Here is a 25,999-nt window from a genome sequence, read left to right as displayed (position 1 = left end):
ACAAAACGTTAAAAAGACACGCGGTCATCCTATTGCAAAACAACTTTATAACGAAGCTAAGGCACAAGTGAGAACATCATTGGAATTGCACAGGGAAAATGGCTGGAAGAAAATTATTGCTATAGTCAAAAATTCTATAATCTCAGAAACTGATTCTGGAGTTGAAATAACAACCCCATTTCAACCATTGGAAGAAGCATCACCAGAAGAGGTTAAAAAGGCTATATTCAGTTTTAAAAATAAAAAAGCGCCAGGTCCCGATCGAATTAAAGTGGACGCTATTAAATTAGCCGGCCCAGCATTCTGGAAAGGACTAGGAAAAGCTATCAACTACGTACTGTCTACAGGATACTATCCAAACAAATGGAAACTTGGCGAGTGCATATTCTTGCATAAATCAGGAAAAAACCACAAAGACCCTAAGTCATACCGACCTATCACATTAATAAATATAATGGGCAAAATCTGTGAACGAATTATGTACAAAAGAATAATGGATGTATGTAGTGTACTAATTCCCAATTTCCAACACGGATTTATGAGCGGTAAAGGAACCAGCACCCAGATCCTAAGGACATCCAAGTTCATCTGTGACGCACTGGCTGAGGGTCACAGTGTGGCCATGATATCAACCGACCTAAGCAAAGCTTTTGACTCTATTAACCATAAAGGACTCACACGTAAACTCCAAGATGCTGACATACCAAATAACGTCATCAAGCTTATTGAAAACTATCTTGCCAATCGAAAAATAAGAGGCAAATACAGAACGGTTACAGGAGAAGAAAAAATTGTGCCCAACGGTGTACCCCAACGGATATTCAATCTCTATGTGCACGACCTACCGAATACAAAAATCGCGGGACAAATGCTCTCCCAATACGCGGACGATCTTTGCATATTAAACACATCTGAAACACCTGACCATGCTACGACAAGGGCTACATGGGCGGCTGAAGAAATTATAGACTACTATGAACGATGGGGTCTACAGTGCAATGTGGATAAAACCGAGTGTATAATGTTTACAAGGAAACAATCCAGAAGCACTTCGAGAAAAGGCTACAAACCGACTGTGAAGCTTAAAGGGTCAGTACTAGAATATAAGGAAAGCGTAAGATATTTGGGCGTGATACTGGATAAGAGACTTAGTATGAACGAACATGTTAAGAAGGTAATTGCTAGAGCTAAAAGTGTGAGGGGAATGCTTTCTCCAATAATTGGATGGTATTCTAAAGTAAATATAGAAACAAAATTAACCGTGATTCAAGCATGCCTACTACCTATTATCGATTACGGTATAGTACAACTACTTCCTAGAATTAGCAAGACGAACCTTCAATCAATTGAGCGTCAGTACAGAATGGCATTAAAGTCGGCTGGCAACTTCCCTAGATCACTTCCAACATCTACCCTATGGGAAATGCTTGATGAAGACCCATGGCACATAAGAGTACATGACCTACACCATGATATGATACGGAGACTGGATAAACTGTGCATTTAAGGGTTAGATACTCCAGGTCCAACGTACACAAGATACGGTCAATTCAACCCAATGTTGCTCAGCACAAGAATCGGGGAAGTGCCATATATAGATAAGCTAGGGAGGGGTAACCGCGTCAGCAAGCGTAATATTCCTCCTAGGGCTCCTTTGTTATGAATGAATTCTGAATTCCTCCATAACCTAATATGTAAAATATACACATAGATTAAATTACTAGATCTTTAAGACATATGTAATTTTACCCACACCCGCTAAGCGGACATAATTTGTAACAAAAAGATATACAATAAATATGTTTCTATTCTATTCCTCCAATAAATTGTATATGCCAGTCTTCCCCAGATTGACCTTAACTGAATGGAATTTATAGCCCAATGTATTGATTAATAAGGGTATTCATATAGTCAAAGTTGACGGGAACTGGACGGTTTCATTCAAAACGAAGCGTCAAAGCATTGTTAAGAGATAAACCATTTTTAAACTCAATTTGTTACTTTTTAATATTATATTATCTTTCCATAAGATATGGGGGTAGAGTTAAAATTTACGATATACAATATACATATTTGTCACACTGGCATCATGTATGACATGTATGCAGTATGTAATCTTCAAAATAATGCTAAATACTTAATAGTCTCTAACAATTAACTACTTAATAATCCGCCACAAGATTTCCACGAAGATATTATTCAAATCGTGTTATTTTATAAATCACGTCTCTATTTCAGTGTGCGCAATCGAAACAAGACGGTTACCCCGAATACAATATACGTTCTAACAGCACAATATAAAATTTTCTAAGTTCCGTGTTTGTGGTAACTCTTCAAATCAGTAAAAAATACGTAAAAACTATAAGAGAAAGGATTAACTCTAAGGGCTAATATAAAAAAATTCATTCGAAGGTTTGATTACTTTATACTTACATATCCGGGGATCAAATCCGGACAAGTCTTTGTAAAACGATAGAATCCCAGGTTATTACGGCAATGTGAATGTCAATAAGGGCGGTTTCTAATTCATTCTTTATAGCAGTAGTGCCTTACTGACAACCGAAAATAAGTACGCTTCTGGTTAAAAAGGTCCTCTTTAATTCATAATTTTGTTTAAGTAGATGAAAGCCCAGATTGGCCCAGTACAATAACTGGTATAAGGTACCTAGCAGGTACCTACCAGAAATAGTGGAAATCTTATGGTGGTAGTCAATGTCATAAACATCTGCACAATGTAAGGGTAATACAGGGTTATTTCGTGTAATATGTTAAAAACGTTTGAAGATAAAAAAATATCGCCGCAATTGGGGAAACTTCGATACTAGATCAGTTGGTGAAGAATTAGTCCTGAATCAGCATAGTTTATTGGCGCAGATTGGGGCAAAAGTCGAGCACGGATTGGACGGGTGAAAGGAACGTTGATCGCACTGCTCCCCGCACCTCCATCCGCGGCCTAACTGCGTCCAAATTTGCTGCTAATGCACCATTCACAAAAAAATTGGTAAGAATCGCTAAGTGCTCGCTGCAAACGGTCCTTGATTTATCAAATTTGGGCGCACCTTATATAGAAAACAACCACGAAGCCCCGCACGCGGGCCCTCTCAACCAATGACAAGTCACACGGCGGCAAATGTGCAGATGCATGACGTTGACAGTACTAGTGATACTCACTCTGCGCGAGCAGCGAGGCGGCGCTGTACGCGGCCGACGAACCCGCCGCGAAGGGCGACGGCGCGGCAGCTATCCGCAACCAATCATCATTTTAGACCTCGGGTCTCTGGTAGACTTAGGTACTAACACGTGCAGATGGAAAGTTTACAAGATACCAATATTTGTAAAGCCTATTTTTAGGGTTCCGTACCCAAAGGGTAAAACGGGACCCTATTACTAAGACTTCGCTGTCCGTCCGTCCGTCCGTCTGTCACCAGGCTGTATCTCACGAACCGTGATATCTAGACAGTTGAAATTTTCACAGATGATGTATTTCTGTTGGCGCTATAACAACAAATACTAAAAACAAAATAAAATAAAGATTTAAATGGGGCTCCCATACAACAAACGTGATTTTTGACCAAAGTTAAGCAACGTCGGGAGTGGTCAGTACTTGGATGGGTGACCGTTTTTTTTTTGCTTTTTTTTTGCATTATGGTACGGAACCCTTCGTGCGCGAGTCCGACTCGCACTTGCCCGGTTTTTAATTTTTTATTATACAAAGGCGTTGGAGTCAGACCTAGAGAAGTCTGCAGCGATTTTGACAGCTCACGCAGAGCAAATGTTATTTATACGTCAGAATTTGATAGAAGTTTGACGTTTAAAATAACACTTTCACTGCGTGGGCTATCAAAATCGCTGCAGACTTTTCTTGTTATAGCTATACATTTAGGCTTTATTTACTATTTTCTAATTAACCGCGTTGCAGTCAGAATCAAGACTAAGTATTTACACAAAGATGTAATTAGTGTATGAAAACAAGAATTTTATTAAGGTGATCGGTGCTTCTCCCCTAGGTATTTATTTTTACTATTACATATACATTTCTTAGCCTTTCAATTGTAACCTGTCAAAGTGGACAGTCAAATTATTTACAATTTCATAAACACGCCGTAAACCTACAAGATAATTACAGTGGAAACTGGATAAGTGGAACCTGGCTTAGTGGAAAACCTCTTTAAGTGGACCCAAGTTCACGGTTCCAGTCCCTTGGCAACGAATTACCTCTATAATTGGAATTTTGGGACCTCTATAAGCGGAATCCATTTTTTTGAAAATTTCTTATTTTTACCTCTGTAACTGGAAGCAGGTTTCTCCGAAACCTCTATGAGTGAAATAGCTCGGCGTTATAAAATTTGTTTTTTTAATAAACCGTCACAAGGAGGGTAGTTTGTTTCGTTAACATTATGGTTCGTGTTTTAACTACGTATTTTGTATGAGATCACACATCGTTCAGTTTGGTTCTTTTAGCCGTGGTGCGGTGCCGTGCTGTTAGATAAGCAATGCCTAAGCGCAAAATCAAGTGTTTATCTCTTCGGGATAAATTAAAAATTATAACAGACTATGAAAGTGGGAAGTCGCGTGAATATATCAGTGTCCAGTCTAGTGTGCCACAGTCCACGCTTTGTAGAATAATTACAATCTCAGTGTAATTATTTAAGTCTTGATCTTTTATTTGACCATACTACCTATACGTGACCTCTATAAGCGACATTACTAGCATCCACAACCTCTGTTAGCGAGAGCCTCTGTAAGTGAGAAAACATTTTATTTTAACCTGGTTAAGTGGAAAACTGGATAAATGGAAAACCTGGATAAGCGGAATTAAACAGCCGGTCCCTTGCGATTCCACTTATCCAGTTTCCACTGTATATCGAGGTCACACGGAGAAATTAAAAAAAACATTGGGAACCCCAACTCATAAAATCGGCTACAAATGCACAGTAAAAACAACTATGATAAAACAAATAGTTGAGGTAGATTTTCCTTTAATTTTGACGTTTTTGTTGACTCGTTCCGTTTGGCATATCACTGGAAATGCGATGGATCAATGAAAGAGATAATATGACATCATAATGAATTTCGGACTGCGTATTCAAAATCGTGACCTACGCAATCATAGGTACAGTTGCCATCAGATATATCGGAGCGGTCAAAGTGATCACAATATCTGAACACGCGCTCTAACGCCTTGATGAATAGATATTTGTGAGCGCCTTGACCGCTCCGATAGGTTGATTCATGAAAGCTGGCACGAATGAAATGAACGAAACTTTGATGAGCGACAGATGTATCCATATACAATCAGAGCGACGATTTTATTGATAAATGTGATACCTACACACAGATATTTTCATTCGGTCATTCATTCCATTCGTGCCAGGTCTTGTGAATCAACCTGTATTTAAAGACAGGAATAGTCTTTCTCTTATTTAGTTCATAAAATGCTATTGGATACAAAATAAAGTCATATTGTCAATTTCTACTATTGACTAGTAACTAATATTGAGACCTTAATTTTGACAGATGAATTAGACGATGCTCAATGGCGTCATAGTTTTTTTTGTAATTGGATTGTCAAATTTGAACACTAGGTCCAATATTTTTCTTTACACTATTCGACTTGGTTTTCCTTTCTTCCTTTATTTATGCTCTAAAGTTATGTTTAACAATTCAATCGTATTTAAGCTGTTGTGAGACATACTATTAACATTGAATAATTTTACGGTTTAGACTCACTTGTGACCTAAGCTCACTTGTATCGCTACAAGTGTTAGGTGACCCAAGCCCAAACACCACTATGCCCGCCTACAATAACAGCGGAAGACCTCCCCCAACCCGTTTTCTCGGCGCGCGCGCAGCGTGCGACGCGGCGAGCTGCAGTACGCGATAAACGGCCGTCGTGAACGCTGCTCGCACTGTTAGTGCTTGAGAAAGGAGACCTAGGCTCTCCAAAACATGTCGCGCGAGTGACTAAAAACAAGTGAGTCTAAACCGTAAAATTATTCAATGTTAACAATTCAACTTTGCATGTAATGAGGGAACTTACCACCACCGCGAGGCAAGGCGCCGAGATTGATAGGTTTGGACAAGGAACTGGCAGATATCTTGATTGGCTTCACTTGGTTGGCCACCTGACCGAACGCTACTCCTGATGCAGCTGTCGACAAATACATGTCTAAGGCCCATAGTCTAATAAAACATGGTCTTCTCTTCCCAGAGTGACACAAGCCTACGTCACAATAACATAGCCGCTATATATAGCGCTATCGCATATTATCATATAGCGCTGTCTCATGATGACGTAGGCTTGTGTCAGTTAGGTGACCTAGAAAAGACGGGAAGAGAGTACCAGGCGGAGTATATTATTATACCATGTCTAAGGCCCACTTGAACCTTTCCACTAACCCGGTTAACCAGTTAAACCTGGAGTTGCCATGGTTACCAGTACAATTTGACAGTAGGTTCACGATTTAACCGCTTAACCCCGGGTTAGTGGGATGGTGCAAGTGAGCCTAAGAGTGTGATGATAATTGGTAACTTTTGGACTTGGTAATATGTTCTGCTTAATAAATATTTTGAATATATTCGTAACTAGTTTTGTAAAGATAAATGTTATTCATAAACAAGTTACTGGCCATAGCTATGAATTGTTTGTCTTTATCTGTCATTTTGACAAATGTATTAGTAAGAAAAGGATAAAACATAATTTAAAGTAAATCAAGCCCGTAAACTTTTATGAATAAGGGAAAGAAACAATCAAGTATTAGTAATCGTTTGTTCTCATTTAAACATTTGTGTTTGTAAGAAAAACTAAATTTAGCAGAGGTTTAAGAAGTTTCAAGTAGTATTTCGACAGATTAAAGTTTAAAGGCTCCGTCACACAGGCGCGGTTTGCGGACGGCGCGTGAGCGGGGCGCGTCACTTTTAGATAAAAAACGCTCACGCCTCGCCCGGAAATCGCGCCTGTATGACGGAACTTTAATTCTGATGCTCATTCAGTTAAAAGTGTTACAGTTAGTATAACTCACCAGCTAACGGATTTGTAGTAGCTCTGACTGTGACGGGCATCGGTGCCGCTGAGCCTTTGGGCTTGTTCCCCAGTTGAGCTGCGGCTGCCAGTGTTTTTCCACCGCCTGCAGAACAATATATTAGAGTTAAAATACTAATTATAAGAATATGTAGAAACTTCATGGCATGTAAGAAAAAAGTTATCCATTTTGTTAGATTCTACTTCTTCAGTCGGTCCCTCAATACTGAGGATCGTGACATCATATCCTTCTGTTGAAGACCAGGTTCCTCCATAGGGTTCTATTCCCTGCCATGCGCATGGCCTTGTGCAGTTTTAATTGCATAGGTGCCGTAATTTGAGCACACCATCTAGCAGGAGGAGGGCCCTGAGGTCTCGTGCCTTCAACTTTGCCCATCATTATTACTCTTTCCAGGCTATCCGGAGAGCGACATGAGAGGTGTCCGAAGTATGAAAGCATTTGGTCCTGGCATATCGTTGACAACCGGCGTTTTATGCGTAGCTCCTCCAATATGGACTGATTGGTACGCATTGCCGTCCACGGAATTCGGAATTTGTTAGATTAAGATACCAAAAAATACTAAAGTACAAACAGCAGCACTCCTAACTACACATCGGTGGACCTTATTACAAAAGGCATAAGGTCCACCAATATACAGTTAACAGTGTGGGTGATGGACTGATGGTGCCAAACATAACTTCAATAATATAAACAAATAATACTAAGAAAGCCAACCAAATAAAACGTAACAATGTTAAAGATAAGCAAAGCTTTAAATTACAAAATCTTGACCATACAATACTCTTTATTGCACACCTCAATAAATGAAGACAATACAAAAGAAAACAGAAATACAAGCAGCGGTAAACAACAGGCGGTCTTATCGGTAAAAAGCGATCTCTTCCAGACAACCTTTGGGTAGCGGAAATTAACCACCTGGTGGTGGTTGCATAATGATTGTTTCCTGTTATTTGTGCAGTCAGCGGCAAAAGTTGCTAAGCGGGCGAGGTGTTCAAAATTACCTTGACACGCTCTTATTCTCTTAACAATAAAGTCGTGTCGAGATCATTTTGAACACCTCGCCTGGTTAGCAACTTCTGCTGCTGACTGTGCAATATGATCAACACAGACACATAGTAAAGTAACCACACAAAGATATCCTAAGTAAACAAGTTACACAGGATAAACAAGTTTACAAGAGTAGAAAAAAAAACATATGAACCAACATTTAGGAACTTTATTTCATAAGAAGCATGCTGCTGTTGGATCTGTTATTTTATGTACCAAAAAATTAATGTTTACCTCCCCATACAAATTATAAACATGTTTAAACATTCACACACATAAAAATCTATTGATTTTTTCTGTGTATGAACTACCGAAATGCTCATTAGCTGAAAAACCAATAAAGGATTGACTTTTCCTGCAATAATAAAAGTGAAAAATATGACCAAGTTAAATATTTTAAAAAGTCCTATTAGAATTTTCATAACCCACTGACCACAGACACAATAGTCACATTTAAATTTTAAAACTTATACATACTTAAATTTAATATGAAATGAATCTCACCTGGGACTTCCAAGTTATCTGGGTCTTCATCATCATCAAAATCTGAGTCATCAGACGGTGTGGGTGGATTGTCCTCATCATCCCCATATGCTGCCCGTTTAGACTAAAAAGAAAACAACAGAATTATTTTCATTTTCAATAGCATGCTCAACATTGTGCAATGAGACCATGGTCCCTTTTAAAAAAAAAACAATTAAAAAATCTCTGGCCATGGGAATGACAGGTATGACAAAGAAACCAAAACATTCATTTTTCTATTTCTGGCTTCATTTAATACTGTAGTTTGATTGCATAACCGATAAGAATTGTTTACACCGCAATTTTATAGGTTTTATGCGTTTTCATCACAATTTTATGTTGCAAATTTGACATCAATCTCTTACATGCTTTTTAGTGACATTGCAAGAAAACATGTTTCTTAAAATTCACATGCACAGTATTTTGGTAGTCTGCTGCACTTAATAATCAAAAATATCTGGTCTTTATTAATAATTGATGAACTACTGAGCACCAAACATCGATCCCGCACGCTCTAACCGCATTGTTCGACTATCCTCTGCATAGGCTAAGTGCAGCTAACAAGACCTATTCTAACGCTATACCTAGAACCTTCCAAGAAAATCAATACAGCCACACCCAAGCTTGCATAATTAAGATCCCAAATCTCCTAAGATATCCCAGGAGTTGGTCAAAAACATCCGAGAACGAGAAACATGTGATATGGTCTTCACCTGATGACAGTTTTTTTGGTTAGAATGTTGAAAACAAAGAAAAAAAAGGCAAAAAATACACTTTTTGCGCTAGTTTAATAAAAAAATGTCATTAAACTATCCATGTTTATCATTAAAACTGGCAAATTTTGATTGATAATGACTGTAAACACATTTTTCAAGAGACTCAACTTCGTAAAAAAGTATCAAAACAAAAAACTATCATTACCATTTTTATAGAAGACCCAGCTTTTTCAGCGCACTGTTAAAATAATTATTTGTTGAAAAATAACACACAAGCTTCTAATGTTCACTTTTGTATCACATACACGCGAAATTATTGAGATAAAGCGATTCGTAACTGAATAATGAAAAAATCAGACGTCCCGTCGGCGGTCAATGCTTCCGCCATATTAAATAAAAGAAGAAAAAAAAGTAAGCAGAAAAAATTATGTTCGGATACTATTATGAAGGTAACGCAGCAGTTAATGATATGACAATTTGATTCCAAAAAATTATTCTGTATTCCAAGTAATACTAACTAACAGATATTTAATAAAAATGATAAAATGCAAATTTAATTGAGTTAAATTATAATTTTTATTCTTATCGAATATTGTTTAACTTAACCTGACATTAAAGGTGGTATTAGTATTCGAACGTAATGTTTCGTTCTACGCAGTATAAAAAAAGAAAACAAGCAGCGCATGCGTAATGAGATATTTCGATCCATTGCGGTATTTGATCGATCCTTTGAATTTGTAACACGTTAGTAGCCAGCAATGCATAACATTGAAAATTGGTCACAGTAGTTGCGCTCATGTTGCGTTGCGACCACCTTGCGACCACGGTAAACTGCTGGGGCTAGGTGAGTACCTAGTAATTAAATGAAATCGCATATGATTGTGTATGCATTGCGGCTTTTTATTGTTGGTTGAATTCATTTCACCTACTTGGTCGGCAATGTATCAAATTTCGCTAATATTTTGTTGCAAGGTCTGTGGAGCCTTACACTAAAATGGCTAAAATTCATCAGGCCGTACGATGCTTGGCCGTTCATTAAAAAAAACCTACGAATGCGCCGCTATCCGCCATATTGATATCCCATACCATCCCATACCATATTGCACTAAAATTTCCGACATTTCGGTAGTGCGTTTGTTAATTTATATTATTGACTGTCTGAATAATCTATTCTGAGCTGAAAGTTTGTTACACCTTAGAGTAATCTTAAGAGCCATGGATTCTCTAGTAGGCTACGGGAGTGACGATGAGCACGAAAACGATCGCTATGGTGGTCATCACTCATCGGTAAGTTTCTACCATTTGATTTTAATTTTTCTCTGTCTATTACCTAAACAATGGGCGCATCTTTATTTTAAAGAAACATGGTCTATTCTTTTTAATCGAGATTTCATAATAGCCATGTTACAAATTGACTAAGCTACTGTAACTACTACATATTATTGTAAACAATTACCAAATCTGAAATAGTAAAATCTAGATTTGAAATTATGAGTAACCTTGACTAATCTTAAGTTTTTTCTGTCCCCTTGTATGAAATCACCAGGTAATAAAAAAGGGCCACATGTTAATGCCACTGCTGTTACAAAAGCACTTGAAAATAATTGTATGTGCTTAATTTTCAATGTCACTGAAAGGCCTTGCTTACTAAAGAAATTACTTTTAAACTGGTTGCCAGCTTCCAACATGTTAGACTATCATATTAAGTGAAAATTGAGATATAGTTATTAATCAGCCTTCTCTTGACAATAGAATGACTTTGTAGGGCGTGGGGCGGCGGCGCGAGGACGACACCAACTACGAAGAAGTGAACATGGACATGAGCGAGGTAACTACCTTCATATTGCCCTTCCATTTACTCCTCCGTCATCTTAGCCTACCCTGGTTGCATTCTCAGCTACGGCTTTTGAGCTCAGTGTCTGCAGTACTTCCATTCTTATGGTGGTGTTCCAAACATCTTTACAAGCCAATATCCAAAACTATATTTACACACCTCTAATTCACTGAAAAGTTGTGTAAATATCTTTTTGGAATGTTGGCTTGTTTGTGTTTTGTTGTTGTGATGTTTGTGTTCTCAAGTGCACTCGCAATTCTTGTGATTCTGTTGCAAATAGCAGACCCTTGGCTCTGAGATGCAATTAGGAAAGAAATAAGATGATATTGCTCTTCTAGTTATGCTGTGTGTTGTCAAGAGTGTCTCAGGTTGAGACGTAAGAGGTTAAACTTAAAAAAAATTAGCTAAAGTTAAGATTTTAATACAATAACTAGTTGATCTATAGATCAATTAACATCATTGACTGAGTCGTTGGTGTGTTAAACAATTATAGATATATTTTTTCAAATATACAACAGCTGTCAAAATTTGTAATGTTTCCTACTAAAGTAAATGTAATTTTAAAACTGTGAAAGTACAAACAGAGTACATCACTCTTAACTGTCCATTGGTGGACCTTATGCCTTTTGCAATAAGGTTTACGAACTGTCAGTTAACAGTGTGGGCTATGGTACAAAGCTATAATTATAAATCTAACTAGAAATATTGAAACGAGTTGCATTTCAATTTGGTTCCAATTTTTTTTCCAAAGAATAGACTTTGATGTTGACTACCAATATGTACTTAATTGGAACTCAACCAGAGACCTCATCCATACCCAGCCATTAAGTATAAACTATCACAAGTAATCTTCACTATAGTATACTCTATATATCAGATGTTTTCAAAGATGATATTAACACTTTTATTTTATATGGTTACCCATTTGTAAATTGACACAAAACCAAAGTCAAATCCCGGTGAGGCTTCGCACGGACTGAGGGCTTCTCGCTGCTACGGTTCACGTAAGTACTTAGAATAGACATTCTGAGACAGAAAGACATAAAGTTAACATGAAAACCCTAAGAGTTAATGGTATTTTAATGTGAGTATGAATATAAGAATTTAGCAGTTTTTATTGTAAGGATACTATGTTTGGGCTTATTCTTGAACAAAACTTATAACTTACAATCTTTGATATTATTCTATGAAAATATATCTTATTAAATGGTGGTAGTAAAACCCTTGCTGTTGGTGGGCAAAAATGGAGACTGTATATATTATATTTGTATCATATCATAGTTTAATATTTCTCCAAAATTATAAACCACAGTTTAATCATGTTTCTTTGATCTTTGGCTACATAACTGAAGAGCATTATTAATTATAATTATATATTGACTGTTGAGTATTGTTTAGCTAGACCCATACATAACATGGTATGTGGTACATGGACGAGTGGAGGTCCAAGGGGGAGGCCTATGTTCAGCAGTGGACGTCTTATGGCTGAGATGATGATGATGATGATACATAACATATATATATATTATATATTTAAATACTTGTGTTTCAAGGCCTCGGTCCTTCCTAAAACTGACAACAATATACTATTTTCTGTTGTTTTAAATAATTTAGTTTAATATTATTATAATTATTTGTTTCAAAATAATAAAAGGTGATGGTCTATCTTATAAAAATATTTAAGATAATTTCCAGGTTCTTTTGGAAGGATAATAGAATCATCAGAAACCCAAATGAAGTCTTCGTTATTTTTATTAGGCCATAGGAGCTTTATATTCTTAGCCCTAACCTTTGTAGCTTAGCAGGCTTGTGTCTGCAACTCAAAAGAAAACAATCATATCAATTTAAAAGGAGGCTCTAGGTTTTATGCACACCTACAACTCAGAAAAGTCTAAATTGAAACTACGCGTGTCTATTTTATCGCCACGGACGATAAATAAAACATGGTTAGTGTTATCGCTTCGAGTTGGCTACCATTTATTGCGAATACACCGCGTATACAAGCGTAGCACGCTGTGTGGGTGCGGTATGATCGATTTATTACGTGGGTTGCATGTTTTATACGAGGTTTTTTGATAGGTATGTTTATTATGTGATGTAGGGATTAATTGTTGTTCGACGCTTAAAATATGTATATTCTGAAACATGTCATTCCGCATACTATGCGTCAAAGACGGTCTTTGGACGCAAGATGTATTCAAAATTTCCTAACCGGGGAAAGGGTCCATGCACATCGAAGTTAACTTTTATGGAGCAACTGTAGAGCAACACTGTGGCAACAATAAGTTACCTAATGTTATCGTGTTGTTCCACAAAAGTTAACTGCGGTGTGGACGCGTGAACGACGGCGTGAACAAGTACAGCGGGCTTCAAAATTACATGGACACATTATGCATTAATACTATTAATTCATTCATAAAGTGACCATGCAATTTTGCTGCTGAGAACATTAATTTTTCGTCGTCAAACCGCATAATCGGTAAAAATTCCCCATTATCTGTTATAGTGGCACGATGTAGCGTATTGTTTATTGTCGCAGGACTCGCAGCAGGAGTCGGAGCCCGAGCTGCCGCAGGCGGAGCGCCCGAACGACCGGGGCTCCGGTAAGGGTAATATATTATGTACTTAGAATCCTTTGTTACAAGCTTTTATTTAACTTGCAATGTACCTATGTAAATATGTAACTATGTTTGTACGGGTCAAATCTTGCAAGCTAAATTTGACCCATTTTCCGACTTCCAATGAAGCTGAAAATTTGCATACATATGTAAGTCGGGTGACAATGAAATATTATGGTACCATCGAGCTGATCTGATGATGGAGCCAGGAGGAGGCCCTAAGAACTCTGTGATAAAACAACGAAACCTAATTGTATTTGGGGTTGTTAGAATGGTCTCGATGAGTATTAGTTGTCTGAGGAAAGAACGTACAGTAAGTACAGTCAGTGATAAAAGCTTGTACCAAAAATGGATTTTTTGCCTAAAACTTATTATACTTTGCATGTACAGTTTTTTTACTGTAACTCTACTTGTGACACTAATTGTGTATAGTTAAAACAAGTTAAATCAGAATGTTATAATCAAAGATAAACATATTTACGGCATCTAGCACATTGTTGCGACCTTTCGAAATATTATTTTTTGTTTTGCTTTTTATTGTTATTTGTTTTTTAGCAAAAATTAACGAAAATAATTCAGATCCGCTGTAAGTTTGTTTCAAATGTTTTAACAGTTTATATATTTGTTGAACAGCCGACAGTCGTGATCGCGAAAGATCACGTGGCAGCTCGCGTGACCGCCGAGATCGCCGGCGCGAGTCCCCGCGGCGTGACCGCGAGCGTGACCGCCGGTCACCCCGGCGTGACGACAGATCAAACAGGTAACTATAGTCTGTCAAGCCAGATGTGTCAGTACAGTAGAAATGTAAAGCAAACTAAAGTATAGTATCCCTAGGAAACGAACAAAAACCAGCAATGTACACTGGCGTTCAAAAGTTCATGTTCAAGTACATGTTTCAACCGTAATATTAAGGCATTTCGGTCGACATCTGTCCATGCACTTTTGAACGCCACTACATCGAAGAACGACGTAAAAAAACAGTTCCACATATAAGTTATAAATGCCACGCGATTTTCGAACAATTCAAACGTAGTGTTGCTAACCTGTGATTTTTCTAATTTGCCGCCTTTTCTACTGATAAGATTTGCTTCACCAAGTATATTCGCCCCGTGCGTGACTGTGACGACGCCCTGTTAATATCAAATCAAATATCGTCTCAAGCCTCAGCGTCATTCAATGCGAAAAACTTGAATAAAAAAACCTGACTTGGCGCCTCTCATATTGGCGATTTGGCGAAAAAAATCACCTTGTAAATAATATCTGATGTAAACTTTCACGATTATTAAACATTATCAAACTGCACAACGGGACTAATCGGCTCAAGTTGACATCAACATCTTCTAGCCGCGCGAGTTTTTCGAACTACCCGCACTTGGTCTTGTTTATCAGTTTGAACGTTTTGCGCACTAGGGATGTCACTCTCTCGACACACAACACTACCGATATTCGATTTATCGACTGTCGATATTCGTTTCCGCTTACATTTACTAATGACTGGATTCCATGTGGATGAGATCTTAAAACCCTCGTCCCGATTAAAATTGCAATGTTTTTTGATTTCCATGGCTTTACGCACTTTTCTACTGTAGAAATGGCGATCCGTGGAAAGGATTTTAGCAATTTAAATCGGGACGAGGGTTTTAAGATCTCATCCACATGGAATCCAGTCATTAGTAAATGTAAGCGGAAACGAATATCGACAGTCGATAAATCGAATATCGGTAGTGTTGTGTGTCGAGAGAGTGACATCCCTAGTGCGCAAAACGTTCAAACTGATAAACAAGATCAAGTGCGGGTAGTTCGAAAAACTCGCGCGGCTAGAAGATGTTGATGTCAACTTGAGCCAGTCTTCTCCGAGACCACGGGGACAACGCCGTCCTCGAAACGTCGGAGGTAAATCTTAAAACTTAAATACGCGATTAAGTCCCGTTGTGCAGTTTGATAACATCTGATGTGCCTAAAACACAAGATTTCTTAACTAATCATATGTAGCTTTTCATATTAAATATCTTATGCAGGTATAGTTTGTAGATTTCTAACAGGCGCCGACGGCTAATCCTTTGTCTATTGTCTTAACAATACTACGCCAACGGTACGCTACGGTTTACTTATAAACCCGCTCGTGCTACCACCTGCATAAAAAATCGTTTAATTATATCATAAGGTACCTTTTGACAAAAAAAGTGACACATGATATTATTTTAGCAGGTTTATAAACAATAATTTAAAAACTTGATATAAACTTGTTACAGAGCGGACAGACCAGAGCGCAGCCGCTACGAAGGCTCACGTCGCGGGCTGCTTGGCGACAGACCCGATGACAGGCCGGACAAGGTATTTTTTATAGCCTATATTGTGTCCCACTGCTGGGCAAAGGCCTCCCCTATCTTTCGCCACTGATCACGGCTTTGTGCATGCTCCCGCCAGTCGCCACAGATTGAGTGGACTATTTTTTAATTTCGATCGCTCGATTTCGTCACTCGAAAATCGGTGAAAAATGGCGAAATGCTAATTTTTGAAATACGAGCGATAGAAATTTGGAAACTAGGGTATCCAATATTACAGGGTTCTATGTTACATTTTTAAGATAGTTGAAATTCGACTTAAAATGTCACTATGACAATGTTCAAATTTCAGTTCGATAGAAGTGAAACATTGAACCCTGTAATATTGGGCCAGCGAAGTGTCAGATGAAGGACCACGAACCTAATGTATGGAAAATGTGGTTTCAGTTAAATATCTTGAGATTTTGATATGTAAAAGCTAACGGAACATACTATGCATGCATAAGTGGTAATGTAATGTTGTATGCGCAGCCGCCGGCGCTCATGGACCTGAAGTTCGGCGACGGAGCCCCGGCGCCGCGCTCGCTGGACGCCCGAGACGCCGTGTCGCCCAGGTAACTATTCATTTGATATCTAATCAGTTATCAACTTAAGTACCTATAGTTCGTTTTTTTTAGCATTAGAAAGAACTCCACAGAAGCAAGCGTGCAGTTTTTATCAGGCTCTTTAATTGTTAATAATTATTGAATTATCTAATGTAGCATGGTCAATACATATAATTTACTTCAAATTATTACCGCTAAAAGTGCCGAATTTGGAACCACAAGCTTACTTCTGCGAAGTTCTTTCTAATGCTAAAAAAAACGGACTATAATAATGAATACAGTGGATATACATATTTGCCATTCTCAGATTATGATTAACTTGGATAGTTTACTTGTAGTTATAACTCTTTTATATCAACAGTAAATAAAAACCGGACAAGTGCGAGTCGGACTCGCCCACCGAGGATTCCGTACTTTTTAGTATTTGTTATAGCGGCAACAGAAATACGTCAGCTGTGAAAATTTCAACTGTCTAGCTATCACGGTTTATAAGATACACACACACCCTGGTGACAGTGGTGACAGACAGACAGACAGACGGACGGACAGTGGAGTGTTAGTAATAGGCTCCCGTTTTTACCCTTTGGGTACGGAACCCTAAAAACAAAGCAATAAAGCCAATAAACAATGAAATAGATTGTTTCTTTATTTTATAGATTTGTTGATCGCGATCGTCGCGACCGAGACAGAGGATCGCGAGAGCGCGAGCGTGACAGAGACAACAGAGAGGGTCGCTACAGAGACCGTCGTGATGAGGACAGAAGGTAAGGCTGACTGATGCTTAGTTAATTATAGGTAACCACTAGAGATGCCCCGAATAGTGAATTTGGCCGAATACCGAATACCTAATATTCGGGCCCCCCTCTCGGCCGAATACCGAATATTCGGCATGACATGCGAACATTTTGAGTCACAATTATTACGAAAACTGTTCACCAACAAAGCACAATGTTTGCTAAGATATATTTTTATGATGAACAGAATTAATGAATGTAGTTAGAGTCAATCAAGTCAGACCCATGATAAAAATAAAATATTTTGGAATCAACAAATGCTCAAAAAGTGCCTTCGTATTTAAACACTTTCCAAGAGTACATTTTAACCTTTTAACCGCCAGGAATTTTTGAGCGAGCGTGCTCGTGTCGCCACCGGCAGTAATTGTACCACGCAAAGTAAGGTTGGCATAGTTACGGGAGTTATAAATGGGCTGTAAAAACCAAATCAGATCTTTGTCTTATTTATCAGACTGTGGCGAAATGAGCTGGATATGTAATGTCTTATATATCAGACTCTGGCGGTTAAAGGGTTAAATATTAAATATACCTAGTTCTTGGTTCTTTTGTTGTGTAATTTTTCTTTTTATGTATACCTTAGGGAATGCAATCCCGCATGAGGAACTCAATCCCGGTATTCCGCGGGATTGCCATTTTAAGTCCCGCGGGATCCCGGTATTTGCGGGATCCCGCAAGTTAGTATACAATTTTACGAATAAGTACTAAATTTGATGGTTGAAAACAAAAAGTAAACTAAAATTAGAAATAGTACATTTTGTATTAAAAGAATACGGTATAATGACAGTAATCAAGAATTTAAGAACGAGTGTAAAGGCTTAATTAACGCGATTTCGTAAGTCCTGTACCACTCGTGGCACATGCAATGTTTTTCATCACACCTGTGAGGAAAAAAGAGGGAAAACAATAAAAAATCTGCCTAATCTCGGACGTACCTACATAACAAAATTCCCTGGGTACAAATTTAAGATTTACGGACCGCGTCGCCTACGTAAAATAACACCTTTTACGAGAAAGTGTGATGAAATAAATAGACAAATTCGGGCAAAATGCTCTTCCGTGTCATTACCCCTTTCCTCCATAGATGCATTTAGGCTCCGTGAAGAATTTTCGCCAGTAGGCACGTGCCCGAGCCTGTGTTCCTTGTAGTAACACGTAAGAACCACGTCGCTCTTCGATCCCGCAAATCCCGCGGGATCCCGCTTAATTTACGAGCGGGATTAATCCCGCAAATTGCATGCGGGATCCTGGTATCCCGGTATTGCACTCCCTAGTATACCTCGTTTTTTTTAGCATTAGAAAAAAGGTAAACAATCTTGATGTGTCTTTTTATTGAAAAACACATTTTAAAAATAAGGTATAGTTTTTGGTTTTTAAAAAGCGTTTTTCAATTAAAAGACATGTCAAGATCGCTTACCTTCTTGCAAGTTCTTTCTAATGCTAAAAAAAACGAACTATAGGTGCAACAGATATTCGGTATTCGACCGAATAGTAGGCAACATTCGGCCGAATACCGAATATTCGGCAAAGTGGCCGAATAGGCCGAATACCGAATACTTGCCGAATATTCGTGGCATCTCTAGTAACCACAGTTTATATATCTACTAGCGACCCGCCCCGGGTTACACAAAACCTTAACAAATTGTTCCTCAAGGATCACTATATTGATTGGTGAAAACCGCATGAAAATTCGTTCAGCAGTTTTTGAGTTTATCGGGAACATACAGACAGACGCGGCGGGATTTTGTTTTAAAAATAAATGTATTCTTTCTAATGCTAAAAAAAACGAACTATAGTTACATGTCAGCTTTCTTTGTATGTATAACACAGCATAGGAGACATTGTCGTTACAACTGTGATTTGGGAACTAGACATATTCTTGTGATTTTTTTGCAAATTTACACACAGGATTCATGTTTAGTAATGACTAATGTGTAATGTAAAATTTGTTAGTCTGACTGCTCTAGATCGTCCGCCATGTTGTACCTCACTGTTAACTGTACATCGGTGGACCTTATGCCTTTTGTAACAAGGTCCACCGATGGACGGTTAACAGTGTTGCTGTTTGTACATGATATATTGCGCAGCCTTATATAGCCGGGTATGCTACGTTGTGAATGCTCTTTTGTAGTACACCATTAGTCTACTTGTGGCATAGACTACGTAAAACAATCTACGTAATTCGGTCGGGTTATTTGTTGCCCATCATAAACCAGACTAAATTTTTGGTGGGGAACAAACAAATAGTGAGATTGTGACAAAGACATTCTCTGCTACTCCAGAAATTTCCATAAGTGCATTTCGTTTGGTTGTTTGGCCCCTTGTGGTCTACCTACGAATTGTTTCATATAATACCTAAATGTTTTTTGTGGTAGGTCCCGCGAGCCCCGCGAGGCGCGCGACGCCCGCGAGCGCCACGACGAGCGGCCGCGGCCGCGCCCCGGGGCCGCCTTCCCCCCGCCGCCGCAACATGTAGCCGGGTAACTACGCACATACCTCTACTACACGTAGATGCCATTTATATTGATATTTAACAGTTCAGTGACAACACATCAGTGAAAGGATAAGGATCAAAGTCAAATGGCGTTCTAACAATTTTAATCCTGTCGAAAGATGGCAGTAAATTTACATTGGCTACATAATTTACTTTGACAATCCTCCTCTATACACTCTGTTTTCTTTGCTATGGCTTGGATTGGCGCCATCTATGCAAACCTTTGACAGTTGCCAACGCCATTGCAACTTCTCTTCCTTGCGTCGGTTTCCTCACCACTGCGTAAATAATTACATATTACAATTAATCTAGTTAAGTATCGAAGGGAGAAGGGGCATTTTATAACATAATAAAAATTCTTCATTGATAAATTTCACGGTTTAGACTCGCTTGTTTTTAGTCACTCGCGCGACATGTTTCGGAGAGCCTAGGTCTCCTTTCTCAAGCACTAACAGTGCGAGCAGCGTTCACGACGGCCGTGTATCGTGTACTGAAAACAAGTGAGTCTAACCGTAAAATTATTCAATGTTAGTATGTCTCACAACAATTGAATTTAATCCTTTATAAGGCATAAGGGTGTCAGGAATTATGCAAAATTGAATCCTATCGCTATGAAATAAAGTTCAAAACCGGGTGGGAAATATATGCGACGTCCCACGGGTACAGGTGCCTTATGGCGGTTGGCGCTTACGCTATTACTAACGCCGCTCCAATATTATTGCGGCGCTATGCGACGTAAGCGCCATCCGCATAAGGTACTTTTTGCCGTGGAACGTCACATATTCCCTCTGCCTTATAAAGGCTTAAATTCGAAAATTCATCATTATACAGGAGCTCCGGGTACAGCGAGCGTCGCGGCGACGGCGACTACAAACCTTCTTCGTTCAAGGTCAACAGGAAACTGGAGGTTATGGAGAAAATGGGTAAGTTTGACCCACAAGCAATAGGGGCTCCACACAGAACAAGCCGCCTCAGTCAAACAGGTCGGACTGAAAAGACTTGCCTCGCTTGAGGCATTGTGGAACGTGTGTGCGTGTGTCCAAGTGGTTCAGGCGAGGCAAGTCTTTAAAATACGGAACCCTAAAAACCGGTCATGTGCGAGTCAGACTCGCGTTTCTAGGGTTCCGTACATAAGTCCAGCTCACGCTTGACTGCACATTTCTAATAGGTTTTCCTGTCATCTATAGGTAAAGAACTATTTTGTGTATTTTTTTCAAAATTTTAGACCAAGTAGTTTCGGAAATAAAGGGGGGGGGGGGAATGGTCATTTATGTATGTATGTATTTTAAAATTACATATATAAAAATATGTCCATCTTTGGGTCACTAATTTACATAGGTGTACCAAATTTCAACTTCATTGGTCCAGTAGTTTCCGAGAAAATAGTCTGTGACAGACAGACAGACGCACGAGTGATCCTATAAGGGTTCCGTTTTTTCCTTTTGAGGTACAGAACCCTAAAAACAGGGTCGCGCGGCTATATTCTCGTGAGGCAACTCGTTTTATGAACTTACCTATTAGTTATACTCGTCCATTATAAAAAAAATTGTAAGGTTTCGTCGATTGACGAAAAAATTATTAGCCATTATTTATTGCACAATAAACGTGCGATGTAGATCCTATACGTATAAAAGAGAAGCATAATATTAATCATTGATCGCTAACTTTTTTTTAATTGAAAACTTCTCTTGTATGATCGCCACCGGTCATATAACTACTGTGAAAATAAAGAAACCCCACTGTAATCTCTTCATCATATATTGGAGTAATCAAGAACAGAAGAGCTCCCGAACGAGGTAGTTGTGCGGAGCGTCCTGTACACGGAACGTATCAGGACTCTTGTCCTGGACACTGCATAGTCGCTCTGTGTACAGGCCGGTCCGCGGGACTACCTTATACTCTGCATTATCCGGGCAAGAAACTGCAAGATGCCTCGTAAAATTATGTATTGAAATTATTAAAAATGTGTAATACTAGTATTGTGTAGTTATTATGTTACTGTTTTGTTTGTTAGTGTGTTTATGCCATTCAACGTGAAACTGACATATTTAGAACTTTATTGACTTTGTTAGTTACGCGGTATTGCATTATCCCCGACGATATGTTGTGTATTTGTTTTATATGTTACTTCGTGTTTAACTTTAAAAGTAATCCATTTTTGTGATATACTTTTTGTATCATTATTGGATATTTTCAGACTCGGATCTAATTGCCGTTCTTCATCATAGGTTCTCATTATAGTCATTATTATATGATTTTATTACAAATAAGTGAATGTATAATAAATGTATGTGTGGAGTCCACGGACTAGCAAGCGCAGCGTAGGACGTCCGCCCACAAGATGGACAGACGACCCTGTTAAGGTCGCCGTAAGACGCTGGATGCGTGTCGCTTCCAACCGGCACGTATGGAGGTCCAAGGGGGAGGCCTATGTTCAGTAGTGGACGTCTTAGGGCCCCCCCACATCTAGCGTCTTTCGAGCTTCGGCGTCTGTCGGCGTCTGGTCAGCGCTATGGAAAATGACGTCGCTGCGCAGTTGCGTCGACGCTGCGTCGACGTTGCGTCGAGCCCGCTCGAGAGACGCCAGATGTGGGGGGGCCCTTATGGCTGAGATGATGATGATGGTGATGAAATGCTACCTGTTAAATGTGACGTGACGTTCCGGCAGGGCTGCAGATCAAGACCCCGGACGGGTCGATGGCGACGGCGCAGCAGCTGCGCGCGGCCGCGCACGAGCCCGGCGCGCCCGCGCCGCTGCCCTCCTACTACAACCCGCAGGCGCCCTCCAACAAGATCCTCGACCAGGTATAGTGTGTAGCAAGACCCCGGACGGGTCGATGGCGACGGCGCAGCAGCTGCGCGCGGCCGCGCACGAGCCCGGCGCGCCCGCGCCGCTGCCCTCCTACTACAACCCGCAGGCGCCCTCCAACAAGATCCTCGACCAGGTATAGTGTGTAGCAAGACCCCGGACGGGTCGATGGCGACGGCGCAGCAGCTGCGCGCGGCCGCGCACGAGCCCGGCGCGCCCGCGCCGCTGCCCTCCTACTACAACCCGCAGGCGCCCTCCAACAAGATCCTCGACCAGGTATAGTGTGTAGCAAGACCCCGGACGGGTCGATGGCGACGGCGCAGCAGCTGCGCGCGGCCGCGCACGAGCCCGGCGCGCCCGCGCCGCTGCCCTCCTACTACAACCCGCAGGCGCCCTCCAACAAGATCCTCGACCAGGTATAGTGTGTAGCAAGACCCCGGACGGGTCGATGGCGACGGCGCAGCAGCTGCGCGCGGCCGCGCACGAGCCCGGCGCGCCCGCGCCGCTGCCCTCCTACTACAACCCGCAGGCGCCCTCCAACAAGATCCTCGACCAGGTATAGTGTGTAGCAAGACCCCGGACGGGTCGATGGCGACGGCGCAGCAGCTGCGCGCGGCCGCGCACGAGCCCGGCGCGCCCGCGCCGCTGCCCTCCTACTACAACCCGCAGGCGCCCTCCAACAAGATCCTTGATCAGGTAACATGAACGCTTCTGGGTAGACCGTAGAACCTCTTCCTCGCGTTATCCCGCCATATTGCTACGGCTCATGGGAGCCCGAGAACAAATATCTGTATCATCATACAAATAAATGCCCTTACTGGGATTCGAACCCGGGACCGTCGGCTTCATAAGCAGGGTCGCTACCCACTAGACCAGACCGGTCGTCAAACGAACACTCACTTATGAATGAATGAAAGCATGAATGAAGTCATTCGCTTACAACTTCGATCACTAAGTATCTCTCTCTTCAGGTGGCGAAACGCAAGCTGCTATGGGCACACAAGAAAGAAGAAAAGTCTGAAGCCGAGAAGGCGGCGCCCTGGACCGGCACCCGCTTCGCGGCCGACCAGGACGGCAAGCAGGCCTCCAAGTTCATGCGGCTCATGGGCATCAGAGACCCCGGTGAGTTACTTCGTAGTTGGAAATGGGGTTGCCCCGTCGAAGTTATTTTATAGATGGCGCCAGCATAGTAACGTCTTACCTGCAAATCCTGCGAATAGTGTCAGTTTAATCGTAATAATCTCATAGAACAAAACGAGAGATAGGTAAAACCTGTAATGGCGGCATCTATATAAACCCATGACAGTTGCCAACCCCAATAAATGCCCGGGCACCAAAACCGCGGGGGGGTAGGTGCGCTGCGGCAGGGGTGGCCGGACACCTTAAGGTTAAGATAAATTGATATAAAATGTTTGCTTTACTAGATCCTTTCAAAATCTGAACACTAGATTGAATAATTTTACGGTTTAGACTCACTTGTTTTTAGTCACTCGCGCGACATGTTTCGGAGAGCCTAGGTCTCCTTTCTCAAGCACTAACAGTGCGAGCGGCCGTCGTGAACTAGCTAGGCTCTCCGAAACATGTCGCGCGAGTGACTAAAAACAAGTGAGTCTAAACCGTAAAATTAATCAATGTTAGTATCTCTCACAACAGTTTAAAAAGTTTAAATTAAATAAAAACTTTTGTAAGTTTTTAAGCAATTTTTTTATTGTACATAACTAACATTTTATGAGCCACGAGCTTGAAATAAACGTATTTAATTTAGTACAAGGTTCTATATACATACGTAAAAACTCACGTCGATGGGTTCCGCATTCATAATATTAGTGCGGAGTTTAAAATAAGTGTTGTAAACAAAATAATACACATTGAATTTATTGAACTAGTCGAAAAGAATCGTAACTATTTGCGTGCGGGCGCTCCGCCAAGTGCTGACGTTCGCTATGATTAATGACGGGGACGTCAGCACGTCACGTCGAGCATGCTTCCGTGACGATTAGTCGGCCTGTCTGGCTTCTAAACACCGTTTACTAGGTCTAACAGTTTAAGCAGCTTTTCATGTCAAATTTGATGGTTTCTTTTCTGATAATAAACAATATTTTGCCTTTTTCTTAAGTCCCATTTTAACCCCTAACGCAAAAAATGGATATTATCAGTTTAATGTATGTGTGTTTAAAGGATATTTAATACACCAATAATGACGACCGGTCTGGCCTAGTGGGTAATGACCCTGCCTGCGAAGCCGATGGTCCTGGGTTCGAATCCCAGTAAGGGCATTTATTTGTATGATGATACAGATATTTGTTCCTGAGTCATGGGTGTTTTCTATGTATTTAAGTATTTGTATATTATATATATCGTTGTCTGAGTACCCACAACACAAGCCTTCTTGAGCTTACTGTGGGACTTAGTCAATCTGTGTAAGAATGTCCTATAATATTTAATTTAATTTATTTTTAAAATGTTTATAATATAGATTTTAATTCACTAGATATATGGAACTGTGGAACTGTTATAATTTTAAATTTACAGTAATAGATTATTATATCAGTTTTAGACTATTAGCATTTTTTATTTTCTCTACCCGAGTATGAGTATGACTTGAGTTTTTCGTATTGACATTGCCAATTTTTTCACAAATTCTTAAGCCTAATTAATTCCCACAGACGCGGTCAAACAAGAGGTCCCAGAGAAGACAGCGGACCCCATCAAAAAGCAAGAGGAATTGTTCCAAGCCATGCAAGCGCAGTACGAGGTGGCGCGCGCCACCACGCACACGATGCGGGGCGTAGGGCTCGGCTTCCAGCGCGGACAGTACTAGTGCTAGTGCCTCGGGTGAAGGACAATCTAATGTGATGAGTTTGTTAGGATCATAGGGCTTGTTCTACGGCAGGAATGAACTGCCAATCTTCCCTCCAATTCTCTAACACGGCGGTGAAAAAGGAGGCCCCAGATACAGCGAAAACCATCAAAAAACAGGAACTTTTTCAAGCCATGCAAGCGCAGTACGAGGTCGCGCGCGCCACCACGCACACGATGCGGGGCGTAGGGCTCGGCTTCCAGCGCGGACAGTACTAGTGCTAGTGCCTCGGGTGAAGGACTGAATCTTCTGTGATGAGTAAGCGTTTTAGGATCATAGGGCTTGTTCCACGGCAGGAATGAACTGCCAATCTTCCCTCCAATTCTCAAACAAACACAGCAGTCAAACGGGAAGCCCCGGATACAGCGAACACCA

At 40.4% G+C, this 25,999-nt stretch overlaps 2 protein-coding genes across 2 annotated transcripts in view; one reads left to right on the top strand and one right to left on the bottom strand.

Moving 5' to 3' along the window:
* LOC134674700 (protein strawberry notch) overlaps window positions 1-9,747 on the bottom strand; it is a 61,174-nt gene extending 51,427 nt beyond the window's left edge. The window contains exons 1-5 of the mRNA XM_063532825.1: window positions 9,534-9,747; window positions 8,595-8,697; window positions 7,023-7,127; window positions 6,041-6,151; window positions 3,172-3,240 (exon numbers count right to left, since the gene is read on the bottom strand). Coding sequence (XP_063388895.1) covers window positions 3,172-3,240; window positions 6,041-6,151; window positions 7,023-7,127; window positions 8,595-8,697; window positions 9,534-9,536 — 391 coding nt within the window. The 5' untranslated portion in view covers window positions 9,537-9,747. The remainder of the gene's footprint in view (window positions 1-3,171; window positions 3,241-6,040; window positions 6,152-7,022; window positions 7,128-8,594; window positions 8,698-9,533) is intronic.
* Window positions 9,748-10,410: 663 nt separating this feature from the next.
* On the top strand, window positions 10,411-25,679 carry LOC134674906 (arginine/serine-rich coiled-coil protein 2-like). The gene is made up of 15 exons (XM_063533063.1): window positions 10,411-10,615; window positions 11,094-11,156; window positions 13,702-13,771; window positions 14,414-14,540; window positions 16,033-16,114; window positions 16,597-16,679; window positions 17,327-17,434; window positions 19,837-19,941; window positions 20,787-20,878; window positions 22,624-22,760; window positions 22,808-22,900; window positions 22,948-23,040; window positions 23,198-23,320; window positions 23,736-23,886; window positions 25,431-25,679. Exons 1-15 carry the CDS (start codon window positions 10,544-10,546, stop codon window positions 25,583-25,585), a joined length of 1,554 nt encoding a protein of 517 aa, XP_063389133.1. The 5' UTR covers window positions 10,411-10,543; the 3' UTR covers window positions 25,586-25,679.
* Window positions 25,680-25,999: the final 320 nt, after the last annotated feature.

The sequence above is a fragment of the Cydia fagiglandana genome, chromosome 20 (genome assembly GCF_963556715.1).
Source record: "Cydia fagiglandana chromosome 20, ilCydFagi1.1, whole genome shotgun sequence".
Lineage (NCBI taxonomy): Eukaryota > Metazoa > Arthropoda > Insecta > Lepidoptera > Tortricidae > Cydia > Cydia fagiglandana.
The sequence above is the reverse complement of the archived record's forward strand: the minus strand, read 5'-3'. Positions and strand labels throughout refer to the sequence as shown.

Bases quoted from the DNA above. Each gene is read 5' to 3' on its own strand.
- LOC134674906 (XM_063533063.1), top strand. From the start codon at position 10,544: ATGGATTCTCTAGTAGGCTACGGGAGTGACGATGAGCACGAAAACGAT. The intron at 20,879-22,623 runs GTAAGTTTGACC...ACGTTCCGGCAG, and splicing joins GGAGGTTATGGAGAAAATGG to GGCTGCAGATCAAGACCCCG. The intron at 23,041-23,197 runs GTATAGTGTGTA...GTGTGTAGCAAG, and splicing joins CCAACAAGATCCTCGACCAG to ACCCCGGACGGGTCGATGGC.